At 40.2% G+C, this 20,490-nt stretch overlaps 1 protein-coding gene across 2 annotated transcripts in view; it reads right to left on the bottom strand.

Moving 5' to 3' along the window:
- Window positions 1-20,045, bottom strand: part of TMEM164 (transmembrane protein 164) — a 35,551-nt gene extending 15,506 nt beyond the window's left edge. The window contains exons 1-4 of one of the 2 annotated variants that reach the window (XM_058032771.1): window positions 19,972-20,045; window positions 19,203-19,764; window positions 7,063-7,112; window positions 5,427-5,493 (exon numbers count right to left, since the gene is read on the bottom strand). In XM_058032771.1, the coding sequence (XP_057888754.1) occupies window positions 5,427-5,493; window positions 7,063-7,112; window positions 19,203-19,568 (483 nt within the window). In that variant the 5' untranslated portion in view covers window positions 19,569-19,764; window positions 19,972-20,045. Of the gene's footprint in view, window positions 1-5,426; window positions 5,494-7,062; window positions 7,113-19,202; window positions 19,765-19,893; window positions 19,942-19,971 lie in introns of those variants that run through there. The other variant, XM_058032772.1, reaches the window with a different exon arrangement.
- Between the last annotated feature and the right edge of the window lie 445 nt (window positions 20,046-20,490).

The raw sequence follows: 20,490 nt of genomic DNA, 5'->3' as shown, positions 1-20,490 counted from the left end.
ATACTTGCCACCTTGTGAGAGAATTCCATAAATGTGGTCTTTTATATATAAAAGTATATATATATATATATATAAAAGTAATGTAAGAGGAGGCCTGTGCAAAAAAAAATCAAGAGACCACCTGCCTGCATGTACAGAACTGCTAAGCTTGACCAAATATAAATTAAAATATAAAATGACCAGTCATTTATTGGTTTTAAAGACAAGCTGCAAATTGTGTTTAAGAAAGTTACCAGTTAATAGTGAATCAGGTATTTCTCACCTGCTGCCAACTTTAGGGAAATTACAATTAGTAATTTGTGTGTTTATTTGAATTAGTGTAACTTCTCTTCTTAGAAGTCAGACACCTAAAATAATACTAAAAATAACTTGAACCATATCTCAGTGTTTGAGCCTCCTAATCCAGACCCAACTATTTCTAGCTCTTTATCACTTAGAAAAGGGGATGCACTGTATTTGAAAGTTACTCCCATCTGTAAGTACCTTAGCCTATATCTATTTATTACACTAAAGCAGCACATTTAAAACTGAACAGAACTGAACAGTAGTAGAAAACACTCAAAAATTCAGAATTCAGCTTTTTACTGCATCTGACTTACAGAGCTGAACAGCCACATTGTGTTATTTTTCTGAATTGAAAATTGGACAATAGCTCAAGTATGAAATCTCATGGGAATAATGAAAAACCTTGGTTCAAATGCAGACTCATTCTGTCATTTTCCAGCCAGAAGAATTCAGACACAGGACCTACCACTGTGGCTTGTGTGTTGGGAAGCAGGGAGTGGGGAGAAAAGCCTTCCTTTTCTGTGACTCTTCTGAGACACTGAAGTCACAGCCTTGAAACTGAAACATTACAGAAATTTCTACATCAACAGAAGAGAGGTTGAAAGAGAGTTTGATTTTCTTGCTAACCAGTAGTCAAACAGTTGGTAAATAACACCGTGATCTTTTAAATTCAACTACAGTTCTTGTATCCTATTTTGAATGTAGAAGATTCTAAAACAACAACTGGATTTTGCTAGTCCTGGCATTCACCCACTGGACACTGTTTGTGTCCTGATGGCACCCTCCAAGGTGCTCAGCCAGCTCCTGCAGGGACTAAGCTGAACCAGCCCTCCCATACAATCTGTTGGGTTATTTCATTCCAAGTATTCTGTACCAAAACAAACACAATCAAGGTAACTATGCAAAAGCAAGAACTTAATGAAAATGGTGAGGTTTCCTAAATCTGAACCTTTCCTACTGTCCTTCATTGAACGAGACCGAGAGCAAAGTGAGGGAATTAAAATTGTTTGAGATGGGGCTAAAGCAGAAATCCTAACTGGAGAAAAAACTGTACCTCTCCCACTTCAGAAACAATTGCTGCTGATATCAACACCACAACATGAGGCACTCACTCCTGCCAAGGAGCATTCTCCATTTATCTGTGGTGTCAAAAGGGCTTCCACAGCCATGGAGTTGTGAGGATCTGTTACACAAACACTGTGCTGGGACACTCCTGAGAACAGAGTAACAGTTGTTATGCTGCAGTAGTGCTGACAGTATTTTTTTGTGTGTAAAACAAAACATCTTTTTCCCACTGTAAAAGACGGCTTGTTCTGAAGCCTGGCTGATTCTGCAAGTGCATTTCCTGCTGTAGAGCTGCAGAGCTGCTGTACAACCAAGCACTCAAGTTGTATAGCCAGGCTACAACAAACACAAAAAGCAAGCTGCACTGAGCAACTAACTCACCTGCATCTTGTGCCTTGTCTATAAACAGTTTTATCAATAAAAGCATAAGCACCTCTCACATGTGAGGAGAAACTGGAAATGAAGACAAGGCACAAGGGATCGCCCATCAATCAAGGATTTCCAGAATCTCTTTGTGAAAACAAGTAAGAATTCATGTTCTAACTTAAACCAGCTACTGTCCAAAGAGCACAATGAGATCTTTCCATGCACTGAATTCAGCTTTAGAAAATTCTCTTCAAGGCAGCAGTAGAGTGGAGCCCAGAAGTCAGATATTTTGAGTTCACCCCAAGACAGTATGGACATAAAGATTTAGATTAAACATTCAGACACAGCAGTTGGTTTTCAGTAGGCTCACAGGTTGACACTTTGCTCTGGTTTCTGACAATAGCACTCCACTCTCTGTTAATTATTTATACCCTGGCTCAAGCACTGCACTGTGCAAGAGCACCTCCTCCATCATTCTCTACAAAGGCTGCAGAGTGTGGCAGAAAAGGAATAGAAGGGACTCAACTCTCAGATTCTGGTCTTTCCTGTAGGACACCCAGAACAGCCTAAAAAACACCAAACTGTACTGTACCAGCCACCTTCTTAGACATTATCAGTAAATGACACACTCATACCATTTTAATGCACATAGCATGAACATGTGCCCAAATATGCACAAACTTTGGCTTTATCACCTACCAGCCACCATCTCTCAACAGCCCCCACTGCTCCTGTTGCTTTCCCTGTGCCAATCAGATTAAGCCAGTTTAGAGATGACAATGTGCTACCAAACCTATTCCATTCTGCTGTGCAGGCACAGCCATTACAGGCCAACTATTGAGTGCAGTGAATTATTTCTCTAACAATCAGCAGCAATACAGCAGCCAATGATTGGAGCATACACAGAATGCACTCAAAGTCCTGCTCAGAGTATGATTCTACTCCTAACACAGGTTTAGAATGTGGATCTCTCAGGCCAAATAGTTCTAATAATAGAACACAGCAGCTTCTGGAAACATTAAAAGTGCACCATCTCAGCCATGTGAGCTGATACCCATGTATCCAACATTTTTGGGACATGTCCTGTTTTTTACTTTATCTATATGAACATTTTCAGGACATCAGCTTGCAAAAAATCCCCACTTTTAAACCAGTGGAAAGACCTTTCTTTAACATTTGATTAATGCAACATGAAAGCTCCAGCAGACCCAGTTACTGTCCAAACAGTCTGAATTTTTGTGGCAGTCAAGTGAATTTACATGCACAGTGAGGTTATCAGGACCTACACTGTGTGCCATAGAATTTAAATACAGAGTAAAAAGAAATCTTTCTACTCCTGTGTATCCTCTTAAACCTTGCTGGATCCCTTTTGGGAGCTTAACAAGCCAATTCCCTCAGCATCTTCTTCTCCTTCATTTCTGAAGGGATAAGAAGAACTCACAAAAGCACTGACTGGACAAGAAACAGTTTTAGCTTTTTATCCAATGTCTATCCCAAAGCACAGAGTTTAATTTCATCAGCACATGGCAAATAATGTAGCAAATAACTGCAATGTTTGGGTGCCAAACAAATACAAGTGGGTGCATCTGTTGCTTAAGTCTGTTAACTGTTGGCACCTCAACCTCACGCCAAGGCAGGAGAATGTTTCCTTGGAAAGAACAGAATAAACTGACCTCATCTTTCAGACTACATTTTTTGAACACCATCCCAGGTGCCTGTTATAGTGCAACAAGATTTTTAACTGCATTGTTTAGCATAGTCTGACTGAAATATTAAAATAAAAGAAGGTAGAAACTTCCTACTGTAGTTTCAGTGAATATGGCAAATCTCCATTTTCACTGGCAATACACTACTATTTTAAAAGAATTTTGAAATTACTGAGGTTCTAAAAAAACAACAACAACAAAAAATTAAGAGATACATTACAAGAAAATGGAAACCATGAAATTATGCCAGAAGCTTCCACTTCAGGATAACTTAACAGTGAAGCATATTTCCAAAAAGACATTTGCATTTCATTAAGTAATGTAATTGCTAGCAAAAACACATGACCCTAACAGTCTCTGCCACAAAATGTAAGAGGTGTTCTGGAAATTACTTTGAACAAATTAACACAGCCCAAATCCTGATACCCACTAAAACATCCATCATCTGCTGAAGCAATGATTGTCTCTCATTCTGAATGACTGAATCAAAAGTTTTCCACGTAGATATTAAAAAACCAGAGCAGCCAGCTTAGAAAAAAATTGAGGTTTGTTATTTTTTTTAATTCCTACTAGGTTTTAGGAGACATTTCCTGTTTCAGGACAATGTTGGTGTTAAAACCACAGTGAGAGCTGTGGAGCAGAATGTGTGTCTGCCATGAGAGAGTCTGATCAAGGCAGTGCTGTACAACATCACCCACATATCCTGTGCCAGAAGAAACATGGAAAAGTGAAAAGCCTGGCAAGCAGCTGTCAGGCCAAAAATATCTGAAGTTCTAATTATTCCAAAAATATTAACTTTTGGACAGTATCTTTTGACTACTCTGTTCCAAATTACAGGAACAATTTTATAAGTAGTCTGTATCTTTCTTGTTTAATCACCACTGCCCTAATATAAATGAGATCTGTGATAATGGCAGAGAAAATACAAGCTGATAATTTATTAAATACTTCAACATTTTTTCTTTCAAAGGTTACCCAGACCAATTTTGTCATGCCTAAGATTATATATATTTAAAAACTAGATGGCTTTAAATATAAAATAAGAGTTTTCCTTATCAGGAAAAGAACATTTGTTTTATTAATTTGTTGCCTCTTCAATGGTATCATGTTTTAATAAAATGTAATTTCAAACTGCACATAAGCATAAGTTTATACTCCATCCTATTTAGACAGTCAAGACTTGCAAGTGGAAATCAACCAACAATATCTGAAATGGAGTCTGAAGTCCACAACCATTTTGTTAATAATATTAGTTCACCCTTTATTATGGATGTAGTTTGCTTAAATATAAAGTACTCCTATCTGTCTTAAAACAGACATTAAAATAGCTGCAACAACAGATTTTTGCAGATAAATCATATGAAAAAATCAAAAGTATCTAGTCATACATACATATACACCCCCTCTCATATGCATGGAGAACAGCTCTTGAAATAATCCTCAAAAATACATCATTCAACTCACACTCAAAATAGCTTTTTTTACCTTTAAATCTCAATGGGTTTAAGAATCTCACTAGGAACACCAACAGGCTAATTTTTTGCCCAGGAGACTGAAGTTTTACAGCAGATTTGAAAACTTGTATGGGAAAAAAAAATCTGCTGTGCCTAATCTTGGGGGTGAGGGAATGACAGCCAACAACAACATTTGGCATTTTCCAGCCTGAGGAATCTTACATTTACAGAGCTTGAAATGTCTGAAATGGAATTTTGACCACAGGCCACAAGGCTAACCTGTGAAAGCCTCTTTCAAAGCCATCAAGTTTTCCCTCCATTGGTGGCTAGAATGGAGCTAACACTCAATACAGCAGTGCTCTCTTCTCATACCAAGTTTCAAACATCCCAAAATCCAAGATTGCTATTTTGGCTCCACTGTAGTGACCAGGAGTCTACAGCCTGGTAAAATGAACTTTAAAAGGCCAAGCAAAGCAAACATCTGACATCTCTCCAAAGATAACCTTTTAGGAAGGAATCAAAAGGAGAAGGAAACCCACAGTACACTCACCAGGCGTGTATTAACAACAGGAAACAGCAATGCTAAGAGGGCCCCATTCAGCATATGCATCTGCAACCTTAAAAAAGAGATGAGATGTTATTTTCACACATGGAAATAAAATGAAATAATAATATTTTCATGTCTTTTATGTAGTATCTCTTCAATAAAAGAGCAAGACACTTAAAAATTATTTAGGCTTGAATTTTAATTAAGTCACTGTTAAATGCAATAAAACTGGACAAAACTCTATCTTTAAATACACACTTAAAGAATTTCCTAAAGTAGGACTGCTTTCTATAATGAGCTTTGGATTCCTAGAAAGCCTGGGCTGCCCATAATCCTGTTCATGATGCAAGCTACTAAACAGTTGGAATTCTGCTGTTCACTTGTCTTGCAGAGCTTAATATAGCATCTCTGATAAAGGGTTTTACTCCTCTTTAATGCTGTGCATGCACAGCTTCAAAGAAGCTTTAAGAATTTGAAAGAAGTCCCTTAAATAAAATAATTACATTTATCAAAATGCAACAGCAAGTCCTAAGCAAAGTATAATGCAGGAAAGTATTATACTCCATAATTTGTATAGCTTTCAGCCATCTTTTTTCTGAACTACTGTTGGATCACAGGAACAGAAAATTGGTATCAGAACTGTTTCAGTTTATTTTACATCAGACACAAACTAAAGAATAAATTGTCTCCCACCACTGTCTTTCAAACTTCTAGGAATTTAAAAGTAACTTGAGGGAGGAAAAGGTACTACAGTTTAAAAACAGATTTTCCAATATAATTTATATGCTGTCAGGGTGTTAGAAAATAGATATACCCATTCTGAAAAACAACAAATATTGTGGCCTTTGCTTTACAACTGGTCTTTAGCAAATACTTCCTGGGCAGGAAACATACTTTTCATACTCTCCAAGACAGAGATACTTATACAGAGTCTTTGTTCAGCATAATCCCTGCAGAAACAAGGAACAGCAGGGAAAAGCTGCAGGAGGACTGTCTAAGGCATTCCCCCAGCACCATTTTTGCCTGGACTAAGACAAGGAAGAGCAGAGCTTAATGCCATAATGGCAGCTACAGCCAGTGCCAAGTACCAGTGCCCAGGGAATCCCTGACCCTCCCCTCAACACCCTGGCTGCACCCTCAGCTGCACCTTGGGCTCTGCTGCTGCTGCACAAGTTAATAACAATATGCAGGCTTTTGGAAAAGACTGCACAGATCTGAGAAAAACCCATCAAGCCAGAGAGAATTTGCTTTGCCTATTTAACTTCATGTATCCACAATTTTGAAATCAGACCCAGACTGCCTGCATGGCTTCCAGCAAGGCCCAGTTACATTTTCTACTGAGGATGGTAAAAAGGTTCAAGGCCCATGACACAAATTATAGCAGCTCATATTTTAATCTGCATTAATCCACTGTTACTGAGCTAATTCTTATTCATCAGCAAGGCCAATCCCACCAACACACAAGAAGCAAGGAGAAGGGACCCAACACCCTGATTTAAGCCCTGACGCTTTTCAAAGTGTCATTTATCAATCCTGCCAATATGCCTTTCCAACGTGATATTTCCCTTAGTATTTTATAAATTAACTTCTAAAATACATTGTACAAGTGGACAGAAATACAGTAAGGAAGAGATAATACCTGAAGAGAATCATTGCAGTCCGACACGGGGGACAGGCAAGAAGAAAAATCTGAAATGTTAGAAACAAATTTAAATCAATGACAGTGACCTCTTTTAGAATCCATTTTATAAATCTTTCCTACTCAGTTCTATATGTCACAAATAATTTCTTGCCAGAAGACATGTTTTACAGCAGAGCTGGAAAAGATTTAAAGTCTTTAACAAATCAAAAGGTCTCCCACTACCTACATAAAAAGAGATTTAAACAGTAGCAGCACTGAGGGTTCAGCTTCTGACAGTGCCTATGAAACCAGTCAAAGTCTAGCCAGTTATTATTGGCATTATAAAAGGTCTCTCATGAACCAGATTACTGTATCATGAATCAGTTGAGGTCTTGCTGTGCTAAATATCAGCATTTACAACATCACCATTGTCCTTCCCTTCACCAGTGCCAAAATCTCACACAGTAACTTCAGATAAACAAGTCTTGCTCTAGATATGAGGACATTACTACATAAATATTCAGTAATAAAAATTCTTTTTTTTTATGTTGCCCACTACAGCAAAGAAGAAACTCTGATTTACTGTTCAGTATTTCAGCAAAATATGGATCTCAGTTTTTACTGCTGTTCCTAAAATAAACCCACAATACATTATTTCACTGACAACCAACAAAACAGATCATCACTGAACTGAGTGAGAACACTTGGACACTATGTCTGCTTTGTGATGTCAGATTGGACAATTCACCAAATGTGTTTCTTTCAAGTGTTGCAGGGTTAGGAAGAGGCCTCCAATGGATACTGACATTAATCACTACCAGACCATGCACTTGCAGCAATAGAAGAAATGTTCAAATCTGGATCATCCTACTGAGCCCTTTCATACACAAGGGGCTTCCTGTCATTACTATACAAATAAATGTACACATTCCAAATATTTTATTTGCAGGTCAAGTTCCTAATAGACAGACACCTGTCTGGTATTTTCCATTCAAGTCTCAAGAACAGCTTAGAACACAGCACAGACTCAAATTGTTTTTCCCAAGTCATACAACACTCTAACAAAGGCAGAGTAAGAGAGGCAGCAATTAAATTTAATGGAATCTACCTCAAGACATTTTCTCAGTGAACACTGTTAAAATCCAATCAGTTTCTCTGAAGTCTTGCATTTAAAAAGCAAGCAATTTCAACTCTTTAGGGCAGGTTAAGGAGGAAGAGAACACAACAGGTTCATGATTAGAATCACTAATGGATGTTTTCCTGTGCTAAGGGAAACAAAGAAGAAAAAAGTACATGCCAGAAAAATCTTATGAGAGCTCTGTACATCACCTTTCATGCAAGACCCATACAGCTTCTGGCAAAAGTATCTAACACTCATTATGCTTCATTATTCCATTGTTGCATATTTTGGAATAAACTTTGTTTACTAACTAAAGTTCCTTGAATTGTGGACTGTATTTTCCCTTCTTTGGAGACCATAAATATCTTGTACAGCTCTTCTGTGAAAAGTATTTTCTCACATGCAACCTACATGCAGAGTCAAAATTTTTAAACTCTTCATGTTGTATGTTAGCAAACAGAGATATGATATCCAGAGACTCATCAGTTCATCTGGAGTTTTAAATTTGATTATTTTATCATTTGCTTAAATTCAGAAATCTGACAGGAGATTTATGTTACTATTGAAACAGGGTTAATACTTCCATGAAACAAATTCTTCTCTTCCAAAGGAGAATTCAATTTCTTTTTATCTCCTACATCTTAAAAAAGAACAAAACCAAAAAAAAAAAAAAAAAAAAAACCAAATTAAAAAATCTCAACCCTATAAATTGATCTTCTTCTCTGCATGCACAAAATAAACAAACTATAAATATGTCTTAATGACATTAGACCCTTCTTTTTCTAACACCCTGCAGAGTAGTCCAACTACTACATGGTAGAGCAGAAGCTACAATCTGAGTCTGGGCACTGCCTGAGTCCCAGCACTGAGGACTAAAACAGCTCCCATTTCAAAGGATGGCAGTGTTACAAGGACTGAGATGGACATACCAATTCAAATCACTTCACTGCCATGGAGACAGGCAAAGGGAACACGATTCACAGCTGATTATTTTTATTTCAACTCTACTGAGAGAAACAGTTTCAGACCCTGATGAGGGGAAAACCAAATATTTAACTTTTTTTAAGCATGAAAATCCCTCTTTTAAAGGGATCTTTCAGAACATAAGCCTGGCTTCCATTTTTCATGGCAGCAGAGAAATCATTACCAGAATTTTTATGCTAAAAGTTTAGGATCATGGAAGATATTTTCAAATGCTTCAGCTTTAGCAGCTTAATATCAACACTTTCTCTCTACATATGTAGATACTTGCCATGATAAACAAATCTCTTCTTAAAGGGAAATTTTAAAGGACACACTTGCATCTGATTTTTCAAAGATCTGTATAAAAAGTGTCATTACTCAGCTCAGAGTATCAGCAGTCTTAAATACACAGTTCACAGCAGACAAGCCCATAAGCCCCAACACAAGTGTTCCCACACTGATCCCATAATCCCACTACTTTTCAGTGTCATATGGGAAATCAATCCTTTGCCTTGCAGGGGGAACATTTCTGTTCCACAAAGCAAAGAACCCTGAGTCAAGCCAGCAGCAGGGCTGTGCAGAGCTCCAGCCTCTGCTCTCCTGCAGAGCTGCTGAGTTTTGAGGCACTGGGGCTCAGAGTGCCCAGCCCAGCTGGCCCTGCAGGGCTCCAGCAGGCACAGGCAGTGGGTATGGTAAAGCACAGGGAAGTTGTCCTTGCCCAAGGCAGGATAACTCAACTCTCAGTTCAGAAGAAACACTAGGAAACAAGTTCATGTCCCCCTTTCTTCAGTCACCTGTTATATTTTCACCTTACAAATGAAAGAAGAACAGAAGAATTAGCCCAAAATAGACAAAATTAGCTATTTTGGATGGGAAAAATTAACTACAATATATACATTGTCTGATAGGGTGGATTATAAGCATAGTTCTGACCACTGCCTTTCCCTTCCCACACTCAAAAAAAAAAAGTTACAAAACATCTTCCACACAGAGATTAATATCTGTAAAAAACTGAGGCTAATGGGTGCAAGAGAAAGAGGAAGTACAAAATTGCATTTCCTGAATGCCACACACAAAGATAAGAAGTCCTAGATGGGGGCAATACTGAGAGACAGGATGGCTGAAGAAGCAGAAGCACAGGACCAGAAGATTCTACAACTCTTCTCAGGCAGTAAATTGCAGAGAATCTCCTCACTCTGGTTAATCCACAGAAGTTCACTTCAACCTTGAGGACCCATATGAAAGTGAAAAATCAGAAATTCTGTCACTATACTTTGCAAGACTATAAGTACAATTATCCATCCCCTTGGGAAATGTTTCTGGCATGAGGAAGTGCGTGGCCAGCCCTGCCTTGCACAAGCCCAGAGACAAAGGTCACACCCCCACACACGATGGACCAGCAGGGCTGGAGATTGGGGACTGCAGTGGCCAGCACAGCACCAATCCATATTCCTTCCTTGAGACAGGAGCTAAGGGCTGAACTCAGGGCTGCTCTGAACTAATGCAGGACTGGGCTGCAAATCATTTCTGGCATGTCAAGCATTGTATGTGCTGCAGTTATCCCATTAATTTGGAGATATTAGTGGGTTTGATTCTTTTTTTTTTTCTAGATTAATATAGAAATAGTTTTATTCAAGAAACCTATTTTAAAGTTTGCATATCTGGACTTCAGCAATAGGTAAGTGCACCAGTTTAAAGAGGTGGAAAAAAGTGCACAAACCATCAAACATAGTTGGTTTCTTATTTTACATTTAACTGTACTGCTAGATTGAAAAATAATAAATAAAAAAATAAAAATCATATCTGTGGTTTGACAAAAGATGTTACATTCTAATTGTTAAATAGGAGCAAGTTGAATGTATTTCATATTTTAGCATAAAAACCACAGCTGCCCCAGTGCAGCTGTCAGGCAGGTTCAGGGATTCATGTGTCCTCTGTTAATCTAGTGCCAAGGACACTCAAAGCAAGATTGCTGACAGAGCATTAAGAAATACTACAGTAAAAGCAGTTTATGTGTCACATAAAGCAGACTCTGGAATAAGCTGCCTGTCCCAGGTTCCATCCCCAGCTGCCCAGTTCTGCCCAGGGATGGAAGATGTGCAGCAAGCTGAACAGCTTCCATCCTCTACAACCTAATGTACTGTACATGATCCATGTCCACTGGGACATTCTAGGTTAGCCTGCCCTTCCACATTAGTTTGTTTAATCAGCAAACCCATATTCACCTTCTTCCCTTTTAGAGTCTTAAGTGAAAGATTTCTAGACTGGTCATAGTTCAGGATTAATTATTAACACACGTCTCAGGTCCTTCTAGGAGTGCATTAGCATTAGCTATCACACCCTAGGAATTGAGGTCACTGAAGTTACACCTCACTAGAGGTCACTGAAGTTACTTTTCCTTTTTCTCTGACTACTATCTGCACCAGCCCTTCACCAGTAGTGGGTTACTTCATTCCCCATTCTTAAATCAGTGCTTGAACAAAACCTGACAATTAAAAACATATCTGAGATAAAAGAACAAAGAGGCTGAATTTAAAAACAAACCAATTCTAATTCCAATTTCTTAAGAAAATTTTATTTAAACTGAATTTAGATTAACTTCCATCTCCCTCTGTCAGTGACACACGAGTTCACAAGAAGATTGTCACATGCATATTCACTTTTGTTATTTTCCCCCTGAGAAGGAAGTTTTGTATTGGTTTTCTACAAAAGCAAAATCATTGAAGAAAAGCCCTGCTCTACTCTGCCCTGAGTCACAAACACCTTTTCTTGTCACAGTTGGAAATTGCTCATTTTGTAGGATTTTACAGCAGAAATTTTTACTCTTTAAAAACACAAGACAGGTAGTAACTAATAGCCAACTTTTACTACAGCCAACTCTTACCAATGAAATAGTACCACAATCCACAAAAAGCTACAGCATGCAACACTGCATTCCTGATAATTTAAGTTGGCATTTCACTAACCAACAAAGTATTACAATGCAAACCATTAAATTTGCTTGACACTAATTACTTGGCCATCTGAATAAAGAAACCCTCAGCACTTCAATGAAAGCCCTGAGGAAGTGCCACCAGAAATGTGAGTCCCATTACACTCTGCAGGTTTCACATTCCTGGCACAGGATTTGTTCTGGTGAGCACTGACAGGGTTCAGACTGCTGCAGGGGATGTGGCTGGTGTAAAACCCCTTCAGAAAAACTCCACAGCTGGGACTGCCAACACTGACAGCAAACAAGGGTTCTGAGACTGGAAACCATGAGATGAAGGACATCCCAGTCCCTGGAATTTAATGTGTCCAGTGTGGTTACTGCTGCTGTTTTCATTCACCACTCCACTGAAATCCTATGAGAGGTAGGATTTCTTTTTTGCCTGTTTCAGGCAGCTACTCATGAAATATCAGTTTAAGTTACCAGCAAACAACATACATGATGTGTGAAACTGCCACATAGGATAAAAAAATCCATCCTAAAAATATATTGCAGCCAACAGCAATACACCATAACACTGGATAGTACACAGAAAGTTCTGTTCTGGAAAAAACTCTTAACAGAAGAAGAAAAAAGAAACAGAAAGAGGCCTTTATCTCCCTAATATCTTGTTCAAACTACACATGTCACACTTTGAATGATATTTGCTTAAAACCTGTGATGATCTCATCAAAACAAACCAATATCTGGTTACCTAACCATTCATCTAGTGGCCTTTAGATGATAACACTCAGTGTAAATATTTGGGGTCAGAGAAAGCTAAGCTTTTTCATCCACAGTTTCGGATAATGCAGTTCCTGCTCCTGCTTAGAGAGCAAGATATCCATTGTCAGCTCCCCACTTTTTATGTTCTTTTCTCCTAAGAATAGTCAGAATAAGTGAGAGAATTATCTAAGAATGCATTACAGCCTGAAGCACATCAGTATTTCCAAATTCTAGCAACTTCAAAACAAAGGCTTAACTGCAGTTCTTGAACTAGAACATCCACTACACCATGAAGTGTTCCTGTGGTCCCTGGCACCTGCACTAAAGCTTAGGATAAAGCATCACTGGCCAAATCTTGTTTAAATTAAAAAGGCTGGTCCATAATCACTTCAAACAAAGAAAACTGAATCACAGCCTTAGGACACATTTGCTATCCTCTTTATATTAAACAAAAAATTACTTTTATTCCTGGCTAAGAAACCCTGCCTTGCCTCATACTAATGTTTTCCCATTTCTCTGCTATAAGCTGGGATTCACTAAAAGTAAACACAATGGGGAAACAAAGTATAAACAGTGTTAAAGCTATCACAGAAAAGCTTTTCCTCAGTCCTACATGTAATTATTACAATAATTGCAGTATCAGTAAAAGCCTCTAAACTGCAGTTGATTGTGTTTTTTAAACACAACAAAATCATTGCTTATAATTAAACTAATTAGGACAAAAGTACCAATTAAGAAAAAACCTGCCAGTTCTGGGAACCAGGGGCAGCTTAAGCTATCCAAGCATGTCCTGGTGCTCTGAAGGCCAGACCAATGGTTCTCTGCAGACTGGAGATACAGGAGCTGATGGATTCTCCCTGAGCTGTCACTCCCTGGCTGTGTCCCTGAGGCTGCTCTCATCCTCCTGGAAGCAAAATGCACTCCTTTGCAAGAAATGAGCCTTGCCACCAAGAAACACTGGTGCTGTCAGTGCTTTAATTCTTCTTCATCTGCCCTTTCTCACCACACACCAGCATGAATTTCCTCTCTAGCCATCAGCTGTAAGAAAAAGCATCACAAGTTAACTTGCAGCTGTAAAAAGAGAAAAGAAAGACTTATGTTCAAAAGAAAGTCTCTGTTCATAGACTTACACTTTGAAAAATGCATATATTTTCATAAGAAATTGTGTCCCTTTAATTTTAATTCAAGGTTTTGAAGAGCCAGAATATAAAAAAAAATATACAATTTAACTGATTCTTCCAAATATTATGAAGCATATAGGAACCATGTATGCAAATTAAAAGGGGGGAAAAGGGAGTAACTAAGTAATTACCTAGATATATTTTGCTACATATTCCCAAATGATGCACAATTCAGTCAAGCTATGTTTATTAGGTAATTTGTGAAAACAGCCCATTGTTTCAGAAAACAGCAACATCTCTTGCAGAGGACAAAAAGGACCCAGGTCTCTAAAGAAGCCAGAACTGGAAGTAATGAACACAGAATTTAGTATTTACTGAGCTGCAGATGCACTTAGCACTCACTTTATTTATGCAAACATCAGACCAAAATCACCAGGGGAAACCTATCCTTCTTTCCACCTATTGCTTCCCTATTACATTTACTTTTCTTTGCCTAAAAAAAAATCACCAAAGCAATAACCCAGCAAAACAGATGTTTCCTACAAACATACTTTTCTTTATTCCAAACAAATGTCAGTCCTTAACTGGCTGAAGTGGATTAATTCAGTGAAGAACTGGACAAGAATTACAATAACTAAGTAGCTGAAATTTACCATTGAGAAATTATTTTTGCAAAACTGTTTCTAGAATAAAATAGAATTACAAAATGTATTTTAAGATTGGTATTAAAGCACCATTCTGGAAGAAGGCCTAGACATACTAAAGTCAAGTTCAAAATCCACAATAGTTTACAAGAACAAGTGGCTGTACCTATCATTTTAGGATTAGACTGCAGTCATGTTTCTGCCACTTCCTTAATATTTCAATAAAGTTATACACATGCTGTTTTAATTTCTACAGCCTGGTCAGTCATAACCTGCAGTGTTTAATACTGAAGATCCTTTTAAAAAGAAAAGCATTATAATAATCACATAATCATTCATGCTGGAAAGGACCTTTTAATCTTACTTCACTCTACCAGTATTACCTACAACCTCTGCTTTAGATGGCTTTTTCCTTCCATTTTTCTTTTTTTGGTTACAAGTTTCTCTTTTGCAATACAGACTAATTTTAGCCTTGGCTCCTGTCTACACCTAATTTTAATTGCCTGTTAACTCCAGCTGGGTGTCTTCAGCACATCAAGAGACACCTGTGTTTACTCATTTGCATGAAGTCACCTTGATTGTGAATAGCAGGTTGCAAATTCTGTGTGTCAAATTACAAACTGGGGGTACAGGAGCAAATTATGTAGAACAAGGTTTTGATATGAATTCTAACTGCTCCTTCACTAAATGTGAAACAAAGAACTGCTACATGAACACAAGGGTTTTGGCTGAAAAGTAACATCTTAGGTTACAATGCCAGATGTAACCAAAAGTATGTATTCTATTGCCAGCTGTTAAAACCAGGTGGGGCAGAGTTCTTCATCTCCTCCAAGCCCCATCCTCCCTCCAGGGGGACATTGGGTCTCAGTGCATGACTGATACAGTTACATCATCCCAGTGGGAGATGCTCCACCTGGGGGAGGAGCCAAGCATTCCTACCTGGATATAATCTGAAATTTGGAGCACTAGAGCAACCTTTTCCCACTGGATTCCCAGAGGAATCCCATCTACACCACCACTGGACCCTCAGAGGAAAACCACACCCTTCTACAACCTCACTGCTTCAACAGAACCACACCTGGCACTGCAGGAGCTCTGCAGCCACCTTAATTGCACTGCTACCAACACCCTGACCCACAGGGTGTCAGGCTGTATCCTGACTCTGTCACTGGTTTTGTACTATTGCATTTATTTTAATCTTCCTATTAAATTGTAGTTCTGGCTTGGGATCTGTCACTGGTTTGCTTTCAAACTAGTACAAGTATAGTTTAAAGAATACAGAACAGATAAAGAAAATTGATTAGAAATCATTTGGTTTGACATTGCAAAGATTGAAATTTTCCTTTCACCTCACTAAAGCAATGCTCATAGACAGGGACACAACACTTGTGTGCATAGTTCTCAACAAGCACAAGACCTGGCTGCTGCTCAAGGTCTCCTCCACAAAGCTTGTAAAGAAATCAATAGTGCTGTACTTGGCTCTCGAGGAAATCTTCCCTCTCACACTGCTCAATCAGAAACTTTAAACATTTCCTTCACATAGCCAATTTCAATATCACAATTATGTCCTCTAAAATATTAGAAAGGATTAATGTCTTGAAAATATAACACCTGGTTCCTTGAACATATGCTGATTTTTGTTTCCTGCAATGGAAAGGCAAAAGTTTTGAACAGTCTGGGGATTTAATGTTTCCTTTTTATGTCAGGTCTGCAGCAGCACTGGTCCACTCATATTGCCAGTCCTAAAAGGAGAGTGGTTTGTGGCTTTTGTTTTCTAACAGAGGTATTCAAATAATTTTCACAAAGACCATTTTTTATGTAAAGATAGAGTTCACTATGAATTCCTTCACAGACTTCTCCCCTTGCTGCACAAACAGTCCCCATCCCCACTCCACAGCTGGCAGAGAAACCACACCAGTTTCCACTCACCTTTGTTACAATATATATATATCATTTTTAAGACTAAAAGGATTTCTCTCTCACTGGTGAAGAAACACCCTTCTTCCTCCAAAAGCTAAGCAAGAAGCCAAAACCCAGAACAGGAAACGAGTGCCACAGCTTCTAGTAATTGAAGCAGATGACAGGGTGGCAACAAATTCTAGGAAGCTGATTAGCCATGAGACCTGTTGAGGCAGTCAAATACATTCATTTGATCAACACTTCATCCCTGCAATGACACATCTAAACTAGTTCTTTCCACTTATGAAAAGATTTGAACACAGGTTGGCATGATAGGCAAAAAGCAGACACCTGGTCAGAACAGACTCATTTCTAAAACTCAGCAGCCATTGTATTACACAATTTTATCTACCCAAATGCACACACACCTAACTTCCATTTTACTTTGATCTCATTTCAGTCTTAGGTCTTTTAAAAACAGGAATTTTACTTTTATGCAGGGAAAAATCTGAAGCATAAATTTGTACTTCAAATATTTTTGGCTCAGAGCCCAGAGTATTTGTTGCTGAGGTGAAACAGTCTCAGCTGAAGAAAATGAAAACAGAAACAGAGTGAAAGATGAGACCTTTATCAACAGCTACTGTTGGCTTCCCTTTGAAGTGATCTTGATTGTTGTAGCACATTTCATCTCTTCACCTTCTACTTTGTTCATGCTATTATTTAGACACAGCAGCATTATGTACACACTACTTCAAGAAGAGAAGGGCAAATATATTTTCATATATTTCATCTTACAAATCTGTTGCCCTCAGCAAATTCAGGCCACGAAAACAATGTTTTCCAACTATGTATTACTTGTCTGCTGGTGAAGGTCATTGACAATCTTTGGCTCTAACTCTCTTTGTCTGCTGAAAGCCATTGGTTTTACCATTATTTTCTTTCTCTACATTAAGCCTAAGCCTATTTCTAATGCATCTTTTTGAGGATGAAAGGGCACGACTTCCACATTTTGCCAATATGCTCACCTTTTCAATTTCACAAATGCTGGAACACCATTTCTAGTGAGTAATTAGCTAGGATTATTTTTAAAACGTCACAATTAGTTAAAAAGAGATTCAGAAATGGCAATGTCTGACTACAGAGCTTAACTCTCAATAGACTCCATCTCCCTCTCAGGAAGCATCATTGAAAGAGGTGAACAGAACTGGCTGTCCCAGGTCTGTGAAACATTCAGCTGAGTACTTATTGTTAACATCACAACATAAAGACAACTAAACTTTCAAATCCTACTGTTAATATATCCTCACCTCTTTTCCAGAGAATTAATAGGAAAATTTTCCAGTTATCATTGTGTACTGCCTAGAAAGGAAATGTGGCCATATTAATTTATTTTAATTATTTCTACATAGTCCTTGCATACCTTCACCTCAGTACTGACTGGCTGATTTCACAACAATCCTTTATCACTTCATGGGAAGGAAGTGTCCTATGCTGTAAATTACTGTGCAAACACTGCATCACAGCCTAGGAATTTATATAACCTACTCCTTCTTTCTGGAACTGTAAATTGATTGCTGTAAAAGTCTTGAATATTCCTGTATCAGCTTGTCCCCCTGCCCTTGAAATAAAACTCATCTCTCAAACCACTGGAACAACCAGAAAAGATATTTTCCTGCCTTTTAGGAAATGCTCTCCAGCTGTGAATCCAACAACAGGCTAGATCTGATTCTGCCCAGATCACCTCACATACTGCAATAGGAGACCCAGAATGGCATTGATCTGATTTTCATCTGTTATTGATCTTAGACAGACATTGCTGTCATGGCAACTTTCATAAAAGCCTTTTTGGCATTCTTCACTTAATTCTTGACCTTGAATTTTTTAAGCCATTCAGTGCTGAGGGTATAAAATTAGTGAAATAATAATATTTTTGACATCTCCAACACTCCATAACAAGCTCAGCAAAAGTGATAGTTAAGTACATGCACAGAAATATTAACAAACACAGCTTATAAGCTTTAGATAGCCCAGTTCAGTAACAGTTTGTCTATGTATCCATTATTTTGAAATCTACACAAACTGCACATTATAACACATCAACAACCATGTCCCAAGTCATAAAAGGAAATGGATTATCCACACATGATAGACCACATCAGTTTGTTCACCCCACATATGAGAAACAGGTAACACCCATTTCTTTACTATTCAGCCTCTAAAATTAGAAAGGTAAACCAACAGTATCTGCACAATGAGTAATTTGTTTCTCCAACACCTTCACAAAATAGAATCACACCCCTAGAAGAGACTTGCTTGGAAAAGCTGCATGTAAATTACATAGCTGGTTTTGCATTTAATCTTGTTTTCATTAGATTTTAGCAAATTTTAGCACTGCTGTCAGTGTGAACAGCACCTTCTATTCTTGAACAAGGATCAGGTGAAGGCAAGTGATGAGAAAGCCTTAATTATCTACACTTTCAACTAGAGATCTGGACATTAGTTATAGCTACAACTTCACCTTTTCATCTGACTTGGGTTTTTTGATACCTTTTGATTCAATTGACCCAAAACTTATGTTTTAAAATATTTATATCATTCTTGGCATTTGTATTTTTGCCAGACACTTTTGGTCCACAAACCAACTATGGGGGGGGGAAATACTGTTTTGCAAGTACATCACAAAAGCAAACTTCCAGGTGACCCTGCACAAGCCTTACCTGCATCATGGTGACCACGTGGCAGGGATTCAGGAGGTAAATGACAGTCCTGGTGGCGAACTTGAACCCCACCTCCAGCCCAAAGATGAGGCAGAGCAGCACCAGCAGCACGTTCTTGCCCAGGCTCTCCCGCTTCGTCTGGGGCTGCTGCAGCAGATTCTCCAGCTCCTGGACGTGCTGCTGCCTCAGCTTCCACAGGGACACGAGGATCTCCACGGTGCCCACACTGAGGAAAACCAAACTCTCCAGCAGGCGCTGCTGGCCGGAGAGAAAGGCGGCGCATTCCGGCCCTCCATTGCCGGCAAAGCTGGGGTCCACCCCGCCGTACATCCAGTCCAGGAGGTTGTGGAGGCTGTAGCGAGACATGGCGGGGACCTCTTCTCCAGGAGCAGGTAGGAGCAAGACGGAATCAAAGCCAAAACACCGCCGGGCTGACGAAGCACGAAACGCTGCCGCTGCAGCCCTTCCTTGCGCGGCTCCGTGAGAAGCGGGCAGCTCCGCTCGGGGCACGGGCACCTCTTCCCTTCCCTTCCGCTGCCCGGAGAGTCCCGCACGCAGCAGCCTGAGGGGAGCAGAGGCCGCAGCTGCACGGAGCCCGCCAGCTCCAGACCCCCGCCCCGGGACCCTCCTCTCCCCGCCGGCTCCGCCGCCCGCCGCTCGCCCTTCCCTGCCCGATCTGAGCTGCCCTTACCCGCGGCCAGCGCCGTCTGCGGCCCCCTCAGCCCGCCCCGCCGTCCCTGCGCGGCCCCCGCATCCGCGGGCGCGGTACCTCCGCGGGCGGGCGGGTGTCAGGGAGCGGCAGGCCCGGCGCCCCCGGCCATGGCGCCGGCGAGGCACGGGAAGGAGGAAGCACCGCTGCGCTCGGCGGCACGGCCGAGACTCCGGGCCCGAGCGGGCGGGCCGCTCCCCGCGGCTGGCCCGGCCCTTGCCCGGCGCCGCAGCATCACCCCACCGACGTGCCTGACTCACGCCGAAAAATGGACGAGTCCCCCGAATTGGCTGCGCCCGGCCGCCCGCTCCTCCCTCCCGCACGGCTGCGCCCGCCTCCCTCCGCTCCCACCGCCTCCCTCGGCGGGTGCGCGCTCCCCGTGCCCGCTCCGTCCCGCCTGTTGCCGCTGATTTCGCCCGGCCGACCCCCTTCCTCCTCCTCCTCCTCCTCGCCCCCTCAGTGCCACCGGCCGCTGAGGAGCGGGCACAGCTCTGCACGCCCGTCAGCGCCGTCCTGTTCGCCGAGCCGATCGGCAGCGACCTTACCTCGATAAACGAGTTTTTCAAGTGCCATTGCAGC

This window comes from Melospiza georgiana, chromosome 12 (genome assembly GCF_028018845.1).
Source record: "Melospiza georgiana isolate bMelGeo1 chromosome 12, bMelGeo1.pri, whole genome shotgun sequence".
Taxonomy (NCBI): domain Eukaryota; kingdom Metazoa; phylum Chordata; class Aves; order Passeriformes; family Passerellidae; genus Melospiza; species Melospiza georgiana.
Note: the sequence above shows the minus strand (reverse complement) of the source record. Positions and strands in the feature narration are given on the sequence as shown.